General features: G+C 44.1%; 1 protein-coding gene across 1 annotated transcript; it reads right to left on the bottom strand.

Annotated features, from left to right (window-relative positions):
* Window positions 1-257: 257 nt before the first annotated feature.
* On the bottom strand, window positions 258-20,054 carry atp6v1c2 (ATPase H+ transporting V1 subunit C2; the record flags this gene model as incomplete). The annotated part of the gene is made up of 13 exons (XM_084451086.1): window positions 258-353; window positions 1,087-1,216; window positions 1,408-1,505; window positions 5,350-5,437; window positions 7,488-7,580; window positions 9,349-9,417; window positions 10,069-10,164; window positions 11,608-11,699; window positions 12,110-12,204; window positions 13,551-13,613; window positions 15,511-15,596; window positions 16,438-16,505; window positions 19,926-20,054. 13 exons carry the CDS (start codon window positions 20,052-20,054, stop codon window positions 258-260), a joined length of 1,203 nt encoding a protein of 400 aa, XP_084307212.1.
* Window positions 20,055-21,945: the final 1,891 nt, after the last annotated feature.

The raw sequence follows: 21,945 nt of genomic DNA, 5'->3' as shown, positions 1-21,945 counted from the left end.
CAAGCGTCCAGACTAAATCACTAATGTTACCCTGTCTGTCTGACAAGCATCCAGACTAAATCACTAATGTTACCCTGTCTGTCTGACAAGCATCCAGACTAAATCACTAATGTTACCCTCTCATTCTCTCTGGTGCTGGAATGCACTGACTCGCCCTGAGAGAAAGGGAGAGGTGGGCCTACAGCAGTAATGGATGAGCAGCTCATGTTGTGATTGGGCTTTCTTGGTTCCTCCAGGGCCCATGCAGGCCTCATTGGCTAGCTGTGGTCCAGCAGGTTGACGCTGATCTGGTAGCAGATGTAGGAGAAGTAGTCTTGCTGACCCACGCTCAGTCCAGGGATATCAATGCCCACCTGGTTGGAAAAAGGTCAATTCACAAAACAAACGAATAAGAACAAGGACAAGAGAGACAAGAGGCACATTTCCTGTAGGTCAAAAGTGTTAAGGCTTATTCATAATGATTTCACTGTACTTCATGATTATTATGAATTCAGAGAGTAGACAGTCTCACTGTCTGTCTGTCTGTCTGTCTCACTGTCTGTCTGTCTGTCTGTCTCTCTGTCTGTCTCACTGTCTGTCTGTCAGTCTGCCTTTCTGTCTGCCTGTCTGTCTCACTGTCTGTCTATCTGTCTGTCTGTCTGTCTGTCTGTTGTATTTGCTATACTGTAGTCTGATCAACGTATATTGGCCATTTTTTCAACATTTACATAACATAATAAAAGAATACTTAATTAAGACACATATCCCTGTGTCTGTCTATGTGTATGTCTGTCTTCATACAGTAGATCACAGACGGTATATGAATCCTCCCTCAGAAGGTCCCTGGGTGGTCAGACGTGCTGACCGAGGGGAGGCTCTTACGTCTGTCTGTCTGTCTGTCTGTCTGTCTGTCTGTCTGTCTGTCTGTCTGTCTGTCTGTCCGTCCGTCTGTCCGTCTGTCTGTCCGTCTGTCTGCGTGTCAGCCTGCCTGCCTGCCTGCCTGCCTGCCTGTCTGTCTGTCTGTCTGTCTGTCTGTCTGTCTGTCTGTCTGTCTGTCTGTCTGTCTGGTCCCTGGGTGATGACCTGCTGACCGAGGGAGGCTCTTACGTCGGGCTGGCTGGCTGCAGACGCAGGGTCCAGGTGGGTGAAGAGGGAACTCAGTTCCTTCCTCAGTTTCTCTGCTCGCTTTGTGCTCGGCTGCAACAGCAACGCCTGAAAGCTCACGGGCAGACCGTACCTGCACAGGGAGAGAGCAGCTACATGGCTGCATGTCTACATGGCTGTGCTTCTGCTATCAGCATTGATGACAGTTCACAGAAACACAAGGGAAAATGGCTGCACTTGCAAAGCACCACTTGTTCCATTTAACCCTGAAGCGTTTTGAATTGTTAATTTGACTGAAGAACATTTCACTAGTAGATGACTAACCTGAGAACAGATTCCACAAACACCCTTAGAGCTTTAAGATGGATCCAAGCATCAAATACCTCACTGAAGTTTACCTTGAGCCAACGCACAAAGAGTCCCTTTGGGAAGAGAAACACATGTAAATATGCACATACACACACACACACACACATACACACACACACACACACACACACACTGTTAATGAAATTTCAGTCTCACCAATGTCATCTACATCATTTTGTTATTTTCTGTTTTCCTACCTGACTGTTCTTCTAACTTTGTAGTTCGTTCCCCTAGAATCAGTCTGTTAAAACTACAATTTGTTTCTGTGTGACATCACTTCCCTGTCCTCTTCATCCTGAAACGGCATGTCACTTCCTTTCTCACGTTATAAGCTATCCCTCCCAAGTCCCATTCACCACTCTGATCGAAGGAAACACTTCCTGTTTTCAGAGTCCGTTTTGCAAAACGTAACATCAGAATAAACCTATTGTCTCTGTTTGAAACCAGCTTGACCGACCACTCAACGTGTTCTTGAAATCTAAACTAAACCAAGTAAGATTTTCATTCAAGATTTTGGCGACGTGTCTGTTTTTTGGGACAACTATCTTCTTTCAGCGTGTCTTCGTTTGAGTAGCGTGAACGCACGGATGGCTAGAAGGCCATTGGACACAACTTCGAGCGCCATTTTAAGCTAATGGTGGTTTTATCTCGGAGCCCTACTCGTGCGAAGATCTCGCTGAAAATTGGTACGTTGGTCGAATCTTAATTATAGTGGTTACATTGTTTGCTCAGCTGTGATAACTTAGACAATGGGTTTTATTCGTGCCAGTTAAATGATCCCGTGTTCTGCATTACATGAGGTAGGCTTGCTCCGTGTTCTGCATTACACGAGGTAGGATATATATTTCACACGTGTAGGCTACGTAGGCCATTGGCCACATGACCGCTTACAAAAACCCAAACCCTAGCCCAGGTTTTCAGGCATTTAGTGTACCTTGAAAAAGCCTTGTTAGGCCTGATTCATAGTCGACGTAAACAACGCAAGCAACAAAATACAGAACGCAAGCTCTCGAGTCATGTTGGAGCTTGCGTTCTGTATTTTGTTTTGTGGAAACCCAAGGAATTGCACTATTGCTTGCGTCAAGTGACAAATTTCGGCATGACACACGCAAGGACGCAACGAGATCTTGCGTGGCCTTGCGAAGCTTGCGTTGCTTGCGCTTATGTAGTTTGCGTCGACTATGAATCCAGCCTTATTTTGAGTTGTGGGGTTGCATGGCTCGAAGGGAACCTTGATATTGAGGGTTTTAATTTTCCATTCAGTGTCATGGGGTTGCACGGCTCAAGAAGTCTTGGTATTTAAGGCTTATTTTCTACTCCTGTTGTGAAGGGCACAACGTGGAGATGGCTGTTGGACTTCGAGAAGTTCTTTGAATTAAAATCAGTGAGCTAAATACCACGGTAGGCCTTGTTTTTGTTTTGTTTGTTGGCCCGGGTGTGTCTTTCGTTGGCGTGTATGTTTGGCTGTTTGCTGCGTCCTGCGTCTTTTGTGTTCTATGTAAAGCTGAGGCTTTCTATTTGTCTATTGGATCCTTTGTATGTTTGAATCTAGACCAATTTAGATATTAGCTGTATTTGTTGGTCTTGTATTGGGATTTGAGATCCTGTTTTCTGTTTTTGTTTAGTGTTAAACCCATGTTTATGCTGGCTATGTTCTCATTTTGTGCTGGCTATGTTTGTTTAAGTGTTTAAATGTTTGTGCTGGCTGGGTGTTTCATGTTTGGTTCTGTGTTTAATTTTGATGCTGGCTGCGCTCTCCTGGCTAATTTTCTTTTTCCGTTCATGCTAGCTGTCCTCTATGTTGAATCCTTTATTCAACCATATGTTAGCTCATTGTGCTATTGTTTCAATGCTAGCTCCCACATGCTAGCTAGTTTAACAACATGTTAGCTCTTTGTTCTAACTTTGTGAAAACGTGGTGACTTCCTGTTTCGCTGCTTGTGTGGAAAAAAAGTGATTGACTTCCTGTTTTCCCTTGTGGTCCATAATTTTGTGAGTCTGCCATTTTGTTGAACAAGAGAAGAAAAAAAAAGAAGAAAAAAGATATATATATTAACAGGAAAACAAATCTCTCAGCACAGCAGCGATTGGTTGATTGAACGTGTCGAGTCTTATTTGTTGTAATTTTAACAAATTGTTTTAATCTATTTTGTACTCATTGGGTTTATTTTCTTTCTTTTAAACAATGGAATGTGGTGCTTTTTGTCTGTTAACAGATTGCATTATGGGCTAAATATAGTGATTTTCCCCAGTTCATGTACGTTATCTGTTAAGTTGTTAGGGTTAAGTTAAGGGACAGCTTGATCATTTTGAATTGACTAGAATAGGGAAGAAGAACAAAGACTGCCATAAGATTGGTCTCATTTTGCTGCATGGGAGGCCGCTCATTAGAACTGGAACTATTGGCAATGAAAATGCCTTCATCAAAGAACTCTGTTACTCTGTTGCAGCTCACACCACCTCAGGCGTCACAGTTCACATCTCCTCCTGTCACCCATACGCCTGCCATATCACAAGTGTCACCTCCCTTTAGAGCCCCCTTCCCTCCAACCCCTTTGATTTCTCAAGCGTTGCCCCCTCCAGGTTATGCCACTCCTTCCTCCGGGCCCTCTTCCAAGCCGTACTCTCCTGCTGTGTCTCATTCTCCATTTGGTGTCTCTGTGACCCCTAATCACACCTTTGCCTCTGCCTCACCTGCTCTCTCCGTTCCTGCTCCTGACTCACAAGATGACCGTCCAGACGACCTCTGTTGATCACCATCTGTTTACTTAGTTTGGTAAGCTGCTCTTGCCAATGAGGTTTGCAGAGCGTTTCGGTCTACTCAATGGACAGTGTGAGGCCGAGGACGAAAAGGACTCTGCAAGACTGCAAGCGGCACAGGTTGGGTACTTCAGCGGCAACAGAGAGTTGGGAAAAAAAAAAAAAGAGCAAAGGTAACCAGGGATATACACAACAACACAGCAAGTTTGACCGATTTAATAGCCGTTGTTATTTCTATAACCGCAAAGGGCATTTCCAGAGGGAGTGTAGACACAACGCTAGAATGCAGAAGTCTTCTGTCAGTGCTCCACTGGGGGTGGATTCTGACTAGACGGGGTTAGATAGGTAGTTCAGTAGGGCAATCTAGGGAGAGCAAGGGTGTACGTGACGGGGGAAAAATCATTCATATTTGCCAATATCTTAATCTGCATACAGCACTGTCTAACAACCCAATTGTAATTATTTTAGTGTTTTGTTAAAGATTTCATGTTTATAGCTGATTTCAAGCGGCACATTCATTGGTCCTGAGTTTTTACAGACAACTGTCATTCCTGGACTGACGGATGTATGCCAAACCTGGTTGGAACTACAAGTATTTGAGTAATTTGAGAGGACTGCCAATTAAAGTTGTGTTAGATGATGTTGACCTCCCACACAAATTCACCGTTTCTAATTATTGTCCTATTGACCTAATGGACTGAGATCTGCTTTGCTAACTAGGGTTTCAGATGTGTTTTGACTCCGACAGTGTTGAAACCAGATTGACTGACCACTCAGTGTGTTCTTGAAATCTAAACTAAACCAAGTAAGATTTTCATTCATAACACACACACACACACATACTGTACACACACACACATACACACTCGTGCACACACACACACACACACACACACACACACACTCGTGCACATACACACACACACATACACACACACACACTCTCACACACACACACACACACATACACACACATACACACACACACACACTCTCACACACACACACTCTCACGCACACACACACACACACACACATACACACACACACACACTCTCACACACACACACACACACACACACACACACACACACACACACACACACACACGTGCACACGCAGACTTGGCTTGCTTACATATTGCTCCTTCTTGTCCACACTAAGTTGGTTCATCTCTCCCCTCTCCTGCTCCACTTGATCAAAGCTGAACTCACGGACCAGAAATCTGTTCATCAGACAGAAGTGGTCATGATCATGGATGCGAGAGTCAAAGCACCTTGGGATTTTAATGTAACGACAACTTTTATGATGTCTCTTGGAATGGAAAGTGCAGATTATATAATGAGGTTTAAATGTAAGAAAATGTGTCTACTGTATTGAGTATACCTGCCATTATGTAAACATCTGTTCTAGCAATAAACAGGTTAAAGGGCCACTATATCCCCAATTCCTGCTTCCTCTGCAGAACGCACTGTATTCATAGAGCAGCACCAGCCTCACCCAGAAGGCAGCACCCTCACACAGAGAGGTGAGAAGATGACAAAGAACGAGAGCGGTGCTTCAACAGACACTTCCACACCGCCGAGCTTTCCCCCGAACTACGGATCTGTGGGGGTAACTCGCCGTGTTCACACCTAAGGGACCGGGCTCTAGGAACTTTCGACCCCCCCCCAAAAGACTGTGTTGGAGAGGTGGTTCTCCTACTGGGGGACAATAACTGAACATCTCTGATTGGCTGAGTAAAACTGCATTACGTAATACCACAGGCCTACGTGTAAACGCAAAAATGCTAGTTCAATCTTCTAACTAAGACATCTGCTGGAAAAAATATTTTTTCACAGAAATCGGAGAATGAGTTATTTTCTCTTTCTCTCAACTGGGTTGATATAAAGCAGGCGAGTCCCTTGTCTCCTCTGCATGTGGGGAGAGAGAGCTTCTACCCCGCAGTCTGAACGCCATTGACACGGGGAGCTCTAGGGACCAGAGAGTTCTAGGGGATAGAGAGTTCTAGGGCCCAGAGAGTTTTAGGGGATAGAGAGTTCTAGGGATCAGAGAGTTCTAGGGACCAGAGAGTTCTAGGGGATAGAGAGTTCTAGTGGATAGAGTTCTAGGGAATAGAGAGTTCTAGGGATCAGAGAGTTCTAGGGACCAGAGAGTTCTAGGGGATAGAGAGTTCTAGGGGATAGAGAGTTCTAGGGATCAGAGAGTTCTAGGGACCAGAGAGTTCTAGGGGATAGAGAGTTCTAGGGATCAGAGAGTTCTAGGGACCAGAGAGTTCTAGGGGATAGAGAGTTCTAGGGATCAGAGAGTTCTAGGGACCAGAGAGTTCTAGGGACCAGAGAGTTCTAGGGATCAGAGAGTTCTAGGGGATAGAGAGCTCTAGGGATCAGAGAATTCTAGGGATCAGAGAGTTCTAGGGGATAGAGAGCTCTAGGGATCAGAGTTCTAGGGACCAGAGAGTTCTAGGGATCAGAGAGTTCTAGGGATCAGAGAGTTCTAGGGATCAGAGTTCTAGGGACCAGAGAGTTCTAGGGATCAGAGAGTTCTAGGGATCAGAGAGTTCTAGGGACCAGAGAGTTCTAGGGATCAGAGAGTTCTAGGGGATAGAGAGTTCTAGGGATCAGAGAGTTCTAGGGATCAGAGAGTTCTAGGGGATAGAGAGTTCTAGGGATCAGAGAATTCTAGGGACCAGAGAGTTCTAGGGGATAGAGAGTTCTAGGGATCAGAGAGTTCTAGGGACCAGAGAGTTCTAGGGACCAGAGAGTTCTAGGGATCAGAGAGCTCTAGGGGATAGAGAGCTCTAGGGATCAGAGAGTTCTAGGGGATAGAGAGCTCTAGGGGATAGAGAGTTCTAGGGACCAGAGAGTTCTAGGGGATAGAGAGCTCTAGGGGATAGAGAGTTCTAGGGATCAGAGAGTTCTAGGGGATTTTCCACCGCGGGAAAAATACCGGGGGCGTTCTGGTGGGACAGAATCTTACGTTATAAGGTTCAATGACAGAGTTGAACCGCAAATTTTTGAAATGAGGACCAGGACTGACGTGCTTCGCTATATGTAAGCCTTAAATGTTGTGTTTGTGTTTCACTGAAAAAAGCTTTAAAGATATTCTTTATCTTACAGCTATGTTCTTAACAAGTGTGTGGATGAGTCCACATGATGGGTCTACCTGAGGGTAAAACCAGCCAAAGAACCATCCCTTTAAAGAACCATCCCTTTAAAGAACCATCGCTTTAAAGTATTGAGGTGATACACAAAGCTGAAACCATGTTTACTTACTTGCTGTGTTTGGCATTGTCTTTGAATTCAGGGACAGCTTTTCTGAAAAGGGTTACAGTGAATATCCCTTCCTCTGTCTCTTCATAGATCTTCCTGTTGGAACATATCACATTCTTGTAAAACACTACAGCAGCAGTGTGTCTAGAGAGAGATTTGATTGGGCCGGCTGTAGTTCAGGAGATAGAGCAGGTTGTCCAGTGATCGTAGGGTTGGCGGTTCGAATCCTGGCTCCTCCTGACGACATGTCGAAGGGTCCTTGGGCAAGACATTGAACCCCAAACTGCTCCCAATGAGCAGGCTAGCACTTTGCATGGCGGGGCGGCACGTAGCTCAGGAGGTAGAGCGGCCGACTGGGGATCGCAAGGTCCCTGGTTTGATCCCAGGTCCCAGCTGTGTGCCGAAGTGTCCTTGAGTAAGACACTGAACCCCAAAATCACTCACATGTGGCACGGTGACGCAGTACCTAGTACTTTCACCTCACAACAAGGTCTCCGGGCCTTTCTGTGCAGAGTTTGCATGTTCTCCCCGTGTTCACAAGGGTTCCCCCATAAAAAAGAACCCAATATGATCAACATGCAGAAGAACAGATTGCTAACGCTGTCCGTCCCTGGTGAAGACAGACACTTGGTTGGCCCCTGCACGCTGCCTCCTGTCTGCTCCCAGCTGCCCTTGGATAAAGCGCTATATAAGACAGTCCATTTACCATTTGAGCAACTCATGGGTGCTAATTGTAATTTAGAGTATAAAGGGAGTTTGAACTTCTGATTTTAGGAGAAAAAAAAGACAAGTGCCTCACTAATCATGAGCATCTATAGTTTTGAGCACCTGTGATTTAGGTCCACTATTACTATTGCTTTGCTGTGCAGACATTTGTGGTCAGAGCAGCACAAGTAAAAGGGACTGAGAAAGGTTGCTTGGCCTCAGACTCTTACTTTCCTCCTGTAACATGACGCCTGTGGTTAGTCTGACCTTCGGACAGAGGGCCTCTCTCACATACAAAATGTATCAGTTGCAAGGTCTTGTCTTACTGTGGCCAAGCAGCTCCTACAGCACCACACATTTAGAACAGATAGACAGAGAGCATGGCGCTCTGGTTAGGGTTAGTGAGGGCCCATGCTCTGGTTAGGGGTATTGAGGGCCCATGCTCTGGTTAGGGTTAGTGAGGACCCATGCTCTGGTTAGGGGTATTGAGGGCCCATGCTCTGGTTAGGGTTAGTGAGGGCCCATGCTCTGGTTAGGGTTAGTGAGGGCCCATGCTCTGGTTAGGGGTATTGAGGACCCATGCTCTGGTTAGGGTTAGTGAGGGCCCATGCTCTGGTTAGGGTTGGTGAGGGCCCATGCTCTGGTTAGGGTTAGTGAGGGACCATGCTCTGGTTAGGGGTATTGAGGGCCCAATTTTGTTGATATAGAGGCATTACTGTAGAAAACTCTTAAAACACCCTTAATACTATAATAATAGAGATTAATATCACTTCATTAAAAAAATCTGAAATATCAGTGATTGTTTGTCACGTTTGTCACGCTTAAGTCACGTTTATATTGTTTATTTAAACTGAAACTCTCTTTAGGAAAATGGCGAGACGATCTTTTAGGAGATCAATATGATAATTCCACGGTACAGTATTGGGACGATCATAGCCAGGTTTATTTGGCCAACTAAAGCAAAGTACTGGCAAACTAGAAAAGTAGCCCACTAGGCCCACTAGAGAAGTAGCTAGCACAGAAGGGCTGAGAGAGTGAATGCAGTGTGTTTGGAGGAAAGAGTAAGAAAATGGACAAGACATAGTGAGTGAAGTAGGAAGCGAATGAATGATTTAATGGATGAAGCACAGCAAGTGTGTAAAAGCATGTTGTACCATACCTGCTGGAACGAGGCACCACAAACTCCGACAAAGACTCATAGGTCCTCTCCCACTGTGAGTAGGTAGCTCTGTATAATACACACACACACACAAACACACGCACGCGTGCACACACTCATTTGCACAAACACACACACACACGCAAGTGAGGTGGAAGTGAATCTATCCATCAATGTTATCCATATAAGTGTACTTTACACCCACTAGTTACCAGCACCTGCTTGTTCAGTTCTGTTCAGTTCATATTGGATTGCCATAGAGGCTTTAATATGTTTTACAACATGCCTTACCCCTACTCCCTCATATGGCACACCCCCATTTGTGTAATAACCTACTGTATACAGTTAAATCCTACTACCATGTATTTACATAGCAGTTCCTACAGTGTATGTAACTACAACACTGTTACTATGGTGTTGTTACTGTATGTAGTTAGCTAAACATAGTAATTATTTAAATTAAATTATTAACTTAAAGTAAAGTGTTTCTTAAACTCAAGTAGAAATCTGAATGATTGACCTTGTACAAAAGTAAGATTCTGCCATGGTAATTGTACTTTGAAGTAAATACTTTATTAGAATAATGTGTGTTGCTAACTGTGACAGCACCACCAGCAGCGTGGTGAGGTACTCTGAGTTAAATACTGTGTGTTGCTAACCGTGACAGCACCACCAGCAGCGTGGTGAGGTACTCTGAGTTAAATACTGTGTGTTGCTAACCGTGACAGCACCACCAGCAGCGTGGTGAGGTATTCCGAGTTCACCAGGTCCTCTCTCCTCACAATGTCAGTCAATGAGCGAATCTGGAGGCTTCGTCTACAGGAGAAGACACAAATAACAGATACTATCTAATCTAGAAAATAAAACATAGCTACATAAGATACAACATAAGAATACTTGTGACAGCAGTATCTGCTTCTTTAGGCCTGGTATTTTGCTTCTTTTGGCCTGGTGTTTTGCTTCTTTAGGCCTGGTATTTCAGGCCCAAATATGATGTGAGGAATCAGTCAGAGGAGGTAATGCAAAATATGTTTTTGCGTTTGTAAACACATGGAAATGAATGCAGCTGACAGCTCACTATGGCTCATTCACTTCCATGTATTTACAAACGCAAAAACTATGGCAGTGAAAAACAATCGGAGTCTGGTAATGATGAGTTTCTAACCCTGATAGTGTATTCAGCCTGTTATTTTGAATATTTTGGTTCTTGAAGTGGTGTTTTTATAGTGAACTTTTAACATTGGAGTCAATGGGCACTTCCATCCGTACCACGAATTACGTCAGACTGACCAATATGGCAGCTGAAGTAAATAAAGCAAATAACGGTAGTTTTCGTTTTCGAACAAGCGATGGTCACTTTGCTCTCACAATTCTTTGTGACGTCAAACAACGACAACACAGGAAGTTGACTGCATTTTGAAGCAAGCTAAAAGCTGTTGTAGTTTTGACTCTCGCAACATTAATATGTCACTTAGTTGTGTTTTAATAGTTTTTCAGGCAACAGAGAAACCATGTAGATTCCCAATGTGTGGTCAGTTGATCAAAATAACACAAAATAACGTTTCTAAAATCTGCTACAACGAGTCAGTGATTGCTGGCCGGGGTCAATGTTACCCTGACAACAGGCTGCGATGTTGACACGCGTCAGACCTGAAAAATGACTGAGAGGCATTCCAAACAAGTGTTATGTGAAACACTATTCCCTACGGCACCTCAGTGTTCACTAAGAAGGGAAGTGACTTCATAGGACGTAGGGATGAGCATTCCATTTTGGAATACAGCCACATATAACTCAACTTCCTGATTATCCCTGTTGGAATACAGCCACATATAACTCAACCTCTTGATTATCCCTGTTGGAATACAGCCACATATAACTCAACTTCCTGATTATCCCTGTTGCTCAACAACTAATGTAGCCCTGGAGAAAGCAGCCATGTTTGTACTGTGAGTCAAACTGTCTTGATTGTCATGCAAAGGTCCAACCATCAGCTATGTGTCATGCAGCATGTACTGAATGAGGCTTTTTATTGTTTTAGTCAACTGTTTACTCATATCTAAAATATGTTTTAAGGCACTCCATACGCACCATAATAATTCAGCATCATCATACTGTATATAAAGAGATTTGTGAATTGTGATTAAATGTAATAATTTAGGGTACTTTTATTCACAATAAAATAACTAAACTTCTTTCCCATCTCATCATCCAGTACAGTATTTATTTCAGAAATGCTATGAAGGTAAGAAATAACTCACTCTGCTTTGCGCTCAAGGCTTTGCAAGCTGGCTTTAACGTTGTTGTATGCCACAGATCGCGATTTCAGCTCTGTCTCCACCTGAGAGACTTGCTAACACACACGAGCGCACGCACACACACACACACGCAAACACATGCACACTCACAAACACACACACACACACACACAAACACACGCACACACACACCACACACACAAACACACGCACACACACACACATACACGCAAACACACGCACACACACACACACACACACACGCAAACACACGCACACACACACACACACACACACACACAAACACACGCACACACACACACACACACACACACAGACACACACACACACACCATATTCTTTATAACACAGCTGTGTTCCATTCTCAGAATTCTTGTCATATAAATGTCTGCCTCTGCCATCACATCTAAATGAATGTATCTCAAAAGACACAACAAAGATGTCAGTCCTTGCAGGGACTATAATGGACATGAATGGATGCTACCTTGTTGATGATGTCAGCCAGGCTCCTGAGAGGAAGTGTGGTGGGGTATTTGGCTCTGTCCCACTGGAACTTGGTCACGTAACGGACCAGGTCCTCTGAGACACCAATGAAAAGAAAGAACACAGTCACTTACATGGTGAACACTGCCGTTTTGAATTTGATAGTGGAAACCCATTTTGCAGCGACACAAAAAGAGTTTAGCTTAAAGGACAGGTTCAGAATTTAGCATTAGAAGCCATGTTGGAACACATTACCTAACGACATCAGAAAAGCCAGTTCGCTAGATGTATATATTTTTTTAAAGGCTAAAAACCTACCTTTTTAACCTAGCCTTCAATTAGCTGCTCGCACTATGCACTTTGGTCTGTTGTTCTTACTATGCCCTGTATTTATGTATTATTATTATTATAAATTTGTTGTTGTTGTTTTTAATGTATTTCTTCTGTTTTTTTATTAGGTAGGCTAGCTTGTAAAAGTTTGCCGCGCCGCCGAGTTTGATGATTTGCGTCGCCCGTGACGCCCGCCGCCCAGTTCGCGCAAATTGTATTGACTTTCTATGTAAATTCGCCGCGCCGCAGGAAAAATTCACGCCCGGTGTACAAACCCCTAACTGCCAATTATGCACATTGGAAACTACCGGCACGTTTATTCACATGGTTTGGGAATGTCCTGCTGTCTCTTTATTTTGGAGCACTGTCATTGACAAAATGTCTTTTATTCTAAGTTTATCTATCCCCTGTTCCCCTATTATTTTATTATTGAATGATTTCTCTACCCTGACCTTATCTAATAAACAACAACGCTGGCTGCTGCTGTGCTTAACACATGAGGGCCCCACATACCTGGTCTTACCATCAGTGGGAATCATCTGTGGTGGAACTGGCTAAACTGGAGATGTCTGTGGCCCGCATACATGGCGCAAAAGTACAGAATGTTAATATATGGTCCTCCCCTATCGAAGCCATGCATGCGGGTGACTGACCTTCCCTGGTTGCGGGCCGCCATGGATGAATTAACGTATGGGAAACACTGCAGGCTTTCCAGCTTGACTGTATTGTATCTGTAGATAGGCTACTGAACAGCAGACTGAGTGAGACATGTATGATCCCTATCAAGGCGTTTGTGAGAAGAAGAGCTGACTTTGCTCAAAGTTTGGTTTTAATCTGTGGATCCACCCGGATCCACTCCAAAATGTGTTCTAAGTTGGCACACGCTACAACCCTCTACCAAGTTTTGTGAAAATCGGTTTGGTAGTTTGTGTAATTCTGCTAGCAAACCAATGAAAACATAACATGCCACCGAAAACATAAGCTCCTAGCCGGACAGGCGTCCTGGGAGGAGGTAAACATATCAAAGGCACACAACACACTCACACTCACTACACTATAGGAAGCACTGCAATCCTGCAAACACAGCAAAAGCTCAACACAAGCCCAAATACCCAGCAAGGCCTGGAAGTAGGCTTTCAACGGAGACATGGTGACTTTGTGATGGGTCTTGTGGTCTGAGGAGGGTAGATGTAACACAGTCTTGTTTCAGAACATGGCACAGTCTCCCTGGTCAGTTCTCCTGAGAGGTGGACTGCCAAGCAAGCCAGTGTTGATAATAATAATATCATTATATTATAATATCATAATAATAATATCACTTACCTATTACAACAAAGAAATATTGGCAACACTTAAAATGGAGGTTAACCTTATAGATGGTTTCTAGATATGTACATACTGTCAACATACATTTTACTTCAGTACATATCGCACTACCCTTGTGTGTGTGTGTGTGTGTGTGTGTGTGTGTGAATGCGTGGATGCATTTTGTACATCTTATTGTATCCCATAGTACTGTGCCTTAATTGCTGTAATCTGATGTATAGTACTGTGTTTTAATTAATTAACATGTTGTTAATGTTGTTACTATATTTGTTTGTACTGATTTTAATTTGGACCACAGGAAGACTAGTCTGTTGCTTGTGCGTCGACTAATGGGGATCCATAATAAACAATAAACCCTTTAACCCTAACCAGTTGCAGAGGCTATTCTGTTCATTGATAGTTTGAGCATGTAATACTGGTAGTGGCCCTTCAAATATGTTTTCCTTACTATCTTGTCCAATATGTCACATGTGACACTGCACAATATCTAGAAACCTTGTTAGACTATTTTGATTCTGGTTGGATAGCTGACCTCTGTTTCTGTAGCCTTTTCCGGGACCACAGTTATACAGTAAGTTACAGCAAGTAAACATAAGTGATTTGGCTAGGCAGTATAAAATGCTGTGATGTGATCTCATCTACAGAGCAGCACATGACGTGAATATTGATAGCTCCTAAATGTGGGTGAGTGTGTGTAAGTGTGAGCGAGCACTTCCCACTGTCATTTGCTAATGGCGCCACATTGAACACGTGAATGTAACCGAATCTGAGGGCTGAACCAGGAAGTCTGAGAAAGATCATGTGAAAAGTATACATGGTGCGTGTGTGTGTGTGTGTGTGTGTGTGCGTGTGCATGCGTGTGCATACATACAGTATGCATGTGTGTATGGAAAATGCCCGAAAGCTAATGTACTCATAGCTAATGAGTTCCTAGTTCTGTTTTATCAGCGTGTTGCTCCACGCACTCTGTGGCTTCCAGTGTCTGGGTATGTAGATTAGCCTCCCAGTGTCTGGGTAGGTAGATTAGCCTCCCAGTGTCTAGGTAGGTAGATTAGCCTCCCAGTGCCTAGGCAGGTAGATTAGCCTCCCAGTGTCTAGGTAGGTAGATTAGCCTCCCAGTGTCTGGGTAGGTAGATTAGCCTCCCAGTGTCTAGGTAGGTAGATTAGCCTCCCAGTGCCTAGGCAGGTAGATTAGCCTCCCAGTGTCTAGGTACAGTAGGTAGATTATCCTCCTAGTGTCTGGGTAGGTAGATTAGCCTCCCAGTGTCTGGGTAGGTAGATTAGCCTCCCAGTGTCTAGGTAGGTAGATTAGCCTCCCAGTATCTAGGTAGGTAGATTATCCTCCTAGTGTCTGGGTAGGTAGATTAGCCTCCCAGTGTCTGGGTAGGTAGATTAGCCTCCCAGTGTCTAGGTAGGTAGATTAGCCTCCCAGTGTCTAGGTAGGTAGATTAGCCTCCCAGTATCTAGGTAGGTAGATTATCCTCCTAGTGTCTGGGTAGGTAGATTAGCCTCCCAGTGTCTAGGTAGGTAGATTAGCCTCCCAGTGTCTAGGTAGGTAGATTAGCCTCCCAGTGTCTAGGTAGGTAGATTAGCCTCCCAGTGTCTAGGTAGGTAGATTAGCCTCCCAGTGTCTAGGTAGGTAGATTAGCCTCAATAATAATAGGGGCCACAGCACTCAGAACCGGTGCAGGACCAATATACAAACATTGATTAGCCTCCAGTGTTCAGGCAGGTATATTAGCCTACCTCCATTAACCAAGGAGTTCTCCAGCACTTTGTCGCTGGACTGATCCATGACCTCGGCCAAACACTGTGATGTCCTCCGCATAACACTAAGAGAGAAGAGAGGATGACAAGACTCAGATCATTAAAAGGTTTTCCAGCAACACGTCTTTCCCTTCAAACGTGGGGAAGTCAATTAATCATTCAAATGCCTTGCAAACTGAACACTGGCCCTTCACTCGTTTTACCAGTTGAAAACCTACTCCTTCCTATACAGTCTATTAACACATGGTCAGACTAACTGTAAGAGTGAAAAGTCTGCCCCTTCATTTAATACACAAACCATCAGACTAACTGTAAGAGTGAGAAGTCTGCCCCTTCATTTAACACACAAACCAACAGGTCGCCTACACATGGTGGACAGCCTGAGCAGGACAGGTTAACCTCTTCTGCCAGCTCAAATACAGGGAAGTGAATTTCAAAGCAGTGGAAATAAGCTTCAGCAACCCCTAAACATGAATTAATGATGAATGAGACAGAACACTACTACTAGCTTTTAGTGAAGAAAAACACACACTACACATGGTGTGAGAATTCCCCTCATGTCACGAATCCTATGCATATATATATATATATATATATATATATATATATATATTTATGCAAATATATTATATATATATATAATTCTATTAAGGATACAGTCATAGAGCACAGATAACATGCACATCTGTTGTACACAGCCACAATGATTCAAGACGATCAATAGGCACTGTAAATTCAACTGATGGTGGACAATCATAATGATGGCAATTATTCTGATGTAAATGGTCATATTGTAGTATCTTTGTTTGTGTTTTGTCAAGGTTGCAGAGTTTGTAATCATCATCCAGACACAACTACATCAAGCCAAGTCTGTGCTCATAGGCTATGCTTTAATGGTCTGTTTACCTCTCTGCTAGAGTGTCCAGTTTGGAAAGGTCATCGGACATGCCCAGAAGGATGTCCAAAGTCCCAACCTGTGAGAGAGCAGAGCACACAATATAGAAGGAGATAATAACACATTATGATCAGATGATGCAAAGACATGCTTTTAACAAAGACGTTTTAAGAAAGTAGCCTAATAATGCATGTAATACCTGGCTGTCAAACGACTGTAAGCAGCCCTAAAGCTGTAAATGGTAAATGGACTGCACTTATATAGTGCTTTTCCACCTTAGCAGCACTCAAAGTGCTTTACAATGGCCTCTCATTCACCCATTCACAGTAGCTGCCATGCAAGGTGCTAACCTGCTCATTGGGAGCAATTTGGGGTTAGGTGTCTTGCTCAAGGACACTTCGACATGTGTACAGTTGGAGCTGGGATTCGAACCACTGACCCTTCGATCATTGAACGACCCGCTCTACCAACTGAGCTACAGCCGCCCCTAGATACAGAGTAATCCACAGATAGTATTTGTCTGTTCTCTCAGGATTCTCACAGCCCCTCATCACACCAGATGTCAGCTGAGTTCCCCGCTCTCTGAGCGCTCCGGTGATGGAAGTGCAGTGTTACAAGTGTAAAAGTACATTGTGGTTTGATAACTTCTGAACTATTTCTGTACTTCCTAAATTCAGTGAGACACAACTACATTAAAGCAGAATCTCTGTAGCCATGCAAATACAGCTGGTGGATTGTAAATTCTCAGGTAATCGCCATATCAAATCAGACTGAGAGAAATGGGTCACATGGAAAGAGTCTCCCAAAGCGTCCAGCACCCTCTAGAAGACAGCAACCTGAGCCCACCATTTCATCAGAGAAGGCAACCAAACACCCTCTACCTGTGCAAATACAGCACACTCTGGCCACTTCAGATCTGAGCACACTCAACCACCATAAATACATTGACTTATCCCAGGCTGTTGGGTGACATTTTGAATGGGTTGAACAGTCCATTTTGAATGGGTTGAACCATCAATTTCAGAGCTAAGCGCCCTCAACCACCACAAATACATTGACTGATACCAAGCTGTTGGGGGACATTTTGTAGTATAAAGTAACAGGTGAATCATAGTTAAAGGACTGAATTATGCATCTTGACCTGGAAAGGTATCTGTTCTAGTATGGTCAAAGGTTCAAGTGCCTTAGCAAAGGGGGAAAAAATGTGGCGTTTGGTCATTCCCAGTGATAAACCACCAACTGCCATCTTCCCCTTCCAGAGTTTACCTGCCCAACTAGAAACCCTCCAGGTTATGCCCTGCTTCTCTAACCTTGAACAAGAAGAACAAGAACAAGTCTACTTTATTCATCTCCCTTGGGGAAATTCACTTCTGCATTTGACCCATCCCATAGGACAGGCACCTAGGGACCAGAGCCAGACCAGCGCCAGTCTTCAGGGGCAGTGAGGGAGTATTACAGTACCCCCCTACAGTCTTCAGGGTATTACCCCCCTACAGTCTTCAGGGTATTAACCTCCTACAGTCTTCAGGGTATTAACCTCCTACAGTCTTCAGGGGCACTGAGGGAGTATTACCCCCCTACAGTCTTCAGGGGCACTGAGGGAGTATTACCCCCCTACAGTCTTCAGGGTATTACCCCCCTACAGTCTTCAGGGTATTACCCCCCTACAGTCTTCAGGGTATTAACCTCCTACAGTCTTCAGGGGCACTGAGGGAGTATTACCCCCTACAGTCTTCAGGGGCACTGAGGGAGTATTACCCCCCTACAGTCTTCAGGGTATTACCCCCCTACAGTCTTCAGGGTATTACCCCCCTACAGTCTTCAGGGTATTAACCCCCTACAGTCTTCAGGGTATTACCCCCCTACAGTCTTCAGGGAATTACCCCCCTACAGTCTTCAGGGTATTTACACTGTCCGTCCCACACTCACCCTGGCAGATGCAAAGAAGCTCGTCCACGTCTTTGTCTCCTCCAGGCTGGACTAGTGCAATGCACTCCTCATCAGGATCCCTAGTAGTTTCCTACAGAAACTCCAGTACATCCAGAACAGCGCTGCTAGGATCCTGATGAGGGTGCGCAAATATGACCACATCACCCCCATCCTAAAGTCACTCCACTGGCTCACCATCTCACTCAGAGTTGAATTCAAGGTTTCCCTCCTCACCCACCAGTGCATATACGGAAATGCCCCCCCCCCGCCTACCTCAAGGATCTTCTCACCCCCCAGATCACCTCACACACCCTCCGCTCCTCCACTGCCAACTTCCTCAACCCCCCTGGGTTCAAGCTAAACACCATGGGGATGCGAGCCTTCGGCACTGCTGCTCCCAGGGTGGAACGCCCTCCCTGACCACCTCAGTCTGTGGGTACTTTCAAGAAAGACCTTAAAACCCACCTCTTCACAAAAGCTTTCTGTTGACCGTTCTCCCATGTCATCTTCATCTTTTATGTGCCATGTAATGCTTGCTTCATGTTTTTATTATTATTATTGTATTATAATTAATAATAATTGTATATTTTTATTATTGTATTACCTATTACTGTACTAATGTGTTAGATGTGACTTGGTTGTGGATGTATTGGATGTGTAATGGATGTGGAGCCTGGATGAATGTACTACATTGTTGTTTTTAACCTCTGTTTTACAGCACTTTGAGATTTCTCGGAATGTAAAGCGCACTTCAAATAAAATGGATTATTATTATTATTATTATTAACCCCCTACAGTCTTCAGGGGCAGTGAGGGAGTATTAACCCCCTACACGTCTCTGGTGGGGGGAGGGAACTGAAGCACCCGGTGGAAACCCACACAAACTCCACACCACACCCAGGATGACAGGGAACCAAACTCATAACCTTCTTACTGTGACCTCACGGCCCATAACTTCTTACTGTGACCTCACGGCCCATAACTTCTTACTGTGAGGTCATGGCCCATAACCTTCTTACTGTGACCTCACGGCCCATAACCTTCTTACTGTGACCTCACGGCCCATAACCTTCTTACTGTGACCTCACGGCCCATAACCTTCTTACTGTGAGGTCACTGCCCATAACCTTCTTACTGTGAGGTCAGGCCCATAACCTTCTTACTGTGACCTCACAGCCCATAACCTTCTTACTGTGACCTCACGGCCCATAACCTTCTTACTGTGACCTCACGGCCCATAACCTTCTTACTGTGACCTCACGGCCCATAACCCTCTTACTGTGACCTCACGGCCCATAACCTTCTTACTGTGAGGTAACGATGCTAAGAGGCCCCACCTCGGAGATAGTGATTTCCTCTCTGACAAATTGAATTAACAAGATACAGAACCACACAACATAAGCTACAACACTTTAGGTTGTGTTAATTCTCTGTCTTTGCCTGTGACTATACCCAAAGAACTGTACCTGTTGTTAAGGTGTTACATTAGACTACTGTAGGCAAGGGTGACAGCACTTGCTTGGGCCTCGCAACAGCTATTGTGTTTTATCAAGGATAGACAACTCCTTACCTTCAATTCTGGGATGGCAAATCTGAAACTGGAAGCCAGATTGTTTTTGGCCAAAGTGCGTTCCAGCTTTTCCAGGCTCTGAAAGCTGGTCTTGTCCAGTGGAACAGATATCAACCAGAAGTCCATCATGACTCGTACAGCCCTGCTGCCGGGCTTCCTTGCCTTACATGTGGTTAACGTCGAGTTCCTCCAAAATAACTTTTAAAAAATAGATAAACCAATCAATAAACCCTCATTCCATTCGTACTCTCAATATTATATATAATATAATAATTTCAAATTATACTGGAGTTGTAGCCCATATTCTGGCCAAGGATAGGCCTACCTTTCACCCAAGTCCACCCATGGAAAGTAATAAAAGAAGAAGAAAAAGGACAAATGTAATGTCTACCAATTTAAAACATGAGAGCCTGCATCTGATTAAGAGTTTTCTTCTCAGTTTGCCCTCTGGCTAATCAATACTACAGCCTCTCTATATTCTCTACACTGATCACATAACAGGTTGACGGGTTAATAAGAGCTACACTGACAGGACCAGAATAAATGACACTGTTCAATTGGGAAAAGCCTCTTACTGTTGTGGGAGAGATCCGGTGCGTCCTGCACCCAGGCGGAGGAATACGGGCTCAGCGCTCACACTGGACATCCAAAACCACACCAGCCAGATTGGTGAGTATGCACATCAACGAGGCGGTAGGTGCACAAAATCATTTACATGAGTCATTGCTTATTCAGAAGCATCTGATCGAGTTTCTCACGGTGTAGTAGTGCTGTTGAGGATGAATGAGGCAGCTGATGAGGGAGGGAGCATGCATAGCTTAGTGAGTGAGCTGCATGCTGCCTGCTGAAGTCAGGACTGAAATTAACATAGGCCATAAACCTACAACACTACGCTTTTGACATTTCGGATGATTGAAATTGCTCCACTAACTTGACATTTTCATCAAAGGAACAACTGTTAAGATATTCTCTTGAAAGGGACACAACTGCATGTCCCATTCTGACACCAACACATTCATGACAGGCGTATTTCTAAGATTGTAGGCTAGTCTTCAATGTCTGATTCACTGGAATAAAATGCTCTCACTATTGTCTAAAGAGAGAAATGCATTAGGCCGATCAATCATCAATACTATTGTGTCAGATAGTTTTATTTGTGTTCTAACTTTACTGCCACCAAGTGGAAAATAACTGTTGCAACTCTTTAAATAGACTGGTACTTTTTGCACTCACTTTGAATCTCTCAAACATACAGTAGATTCCTAGAAATGTAAATATATCCAGAAGAATCAGTGATAAACGAATCAGCACAAACTACACAGACCTCTGCCCCTGTATGCATGTCGTGGCTCTGTGTGCGTCAAAATTGAATGGGTTTTAAATTGGCCCATTCTACACCCCTCCATCGAGTTTCAGGAACAGCGGCCTGGTAGTTTTTGTGTAATCCTGGTCCAAAAAATGAATAGCAGTGAATGGCCGGCCGTGTTTGGGCGGCTCGTGGACCAGCCCTGTGATTCGGATCCCCTCCAAAATGTAATGGGCTCTAAGTTGGCCCATACTACAGTGCATCCCTCCACAGAGTTTAATGCAAATCGGTCCAGTAGTTTTTGCTTAATCCTGGTCCAAAAAATGAATGGCAGGTGAATGGCCAGCTGCATGTAATTTGGATCCGCTGCAAAATGTAATGGTCTTCTAGGTTGACCCATGCTACACCCTTCCACCGAGTTTCATGAAAATCAGTGGAGTCGTTTTTGTTAACAGATGGCCGGGCGGACGGACGAATGCCACCGAAAACATGACCTCTCGCTATGCGCTGTCGCTGGGGCAGAGGTAATCAGCTTTCAAGGCCATGTGTGCAACTGAGGTATTTCACATGATTTCAGAATACATACACCTGTCATTGGGTGATCCCAATATTATGGAATCAATTGTTTTCTGTTTTTTATTTATAAATAATTTAAGATTTATTTTTTATTTTTTTTTCTTGCATTTTGACATTATAGAGTAGGCCTACTTATCA

Source organism: Borostomias antarcticus, assembly GCF_949987555.1.
Source record: "Borostomias antarcticus genome assembly, chromosome: 16".
Classification (NCBI taxonomy): Eukaryota; Metazoa; Chordata; class Actinopteri; order Stomiiformes; family Stomiidae; genus Borostomias; species Borostomias antarcticus.
This window is presented reverse-complemented; position numbering and strand designations above follow the sequence as displayed.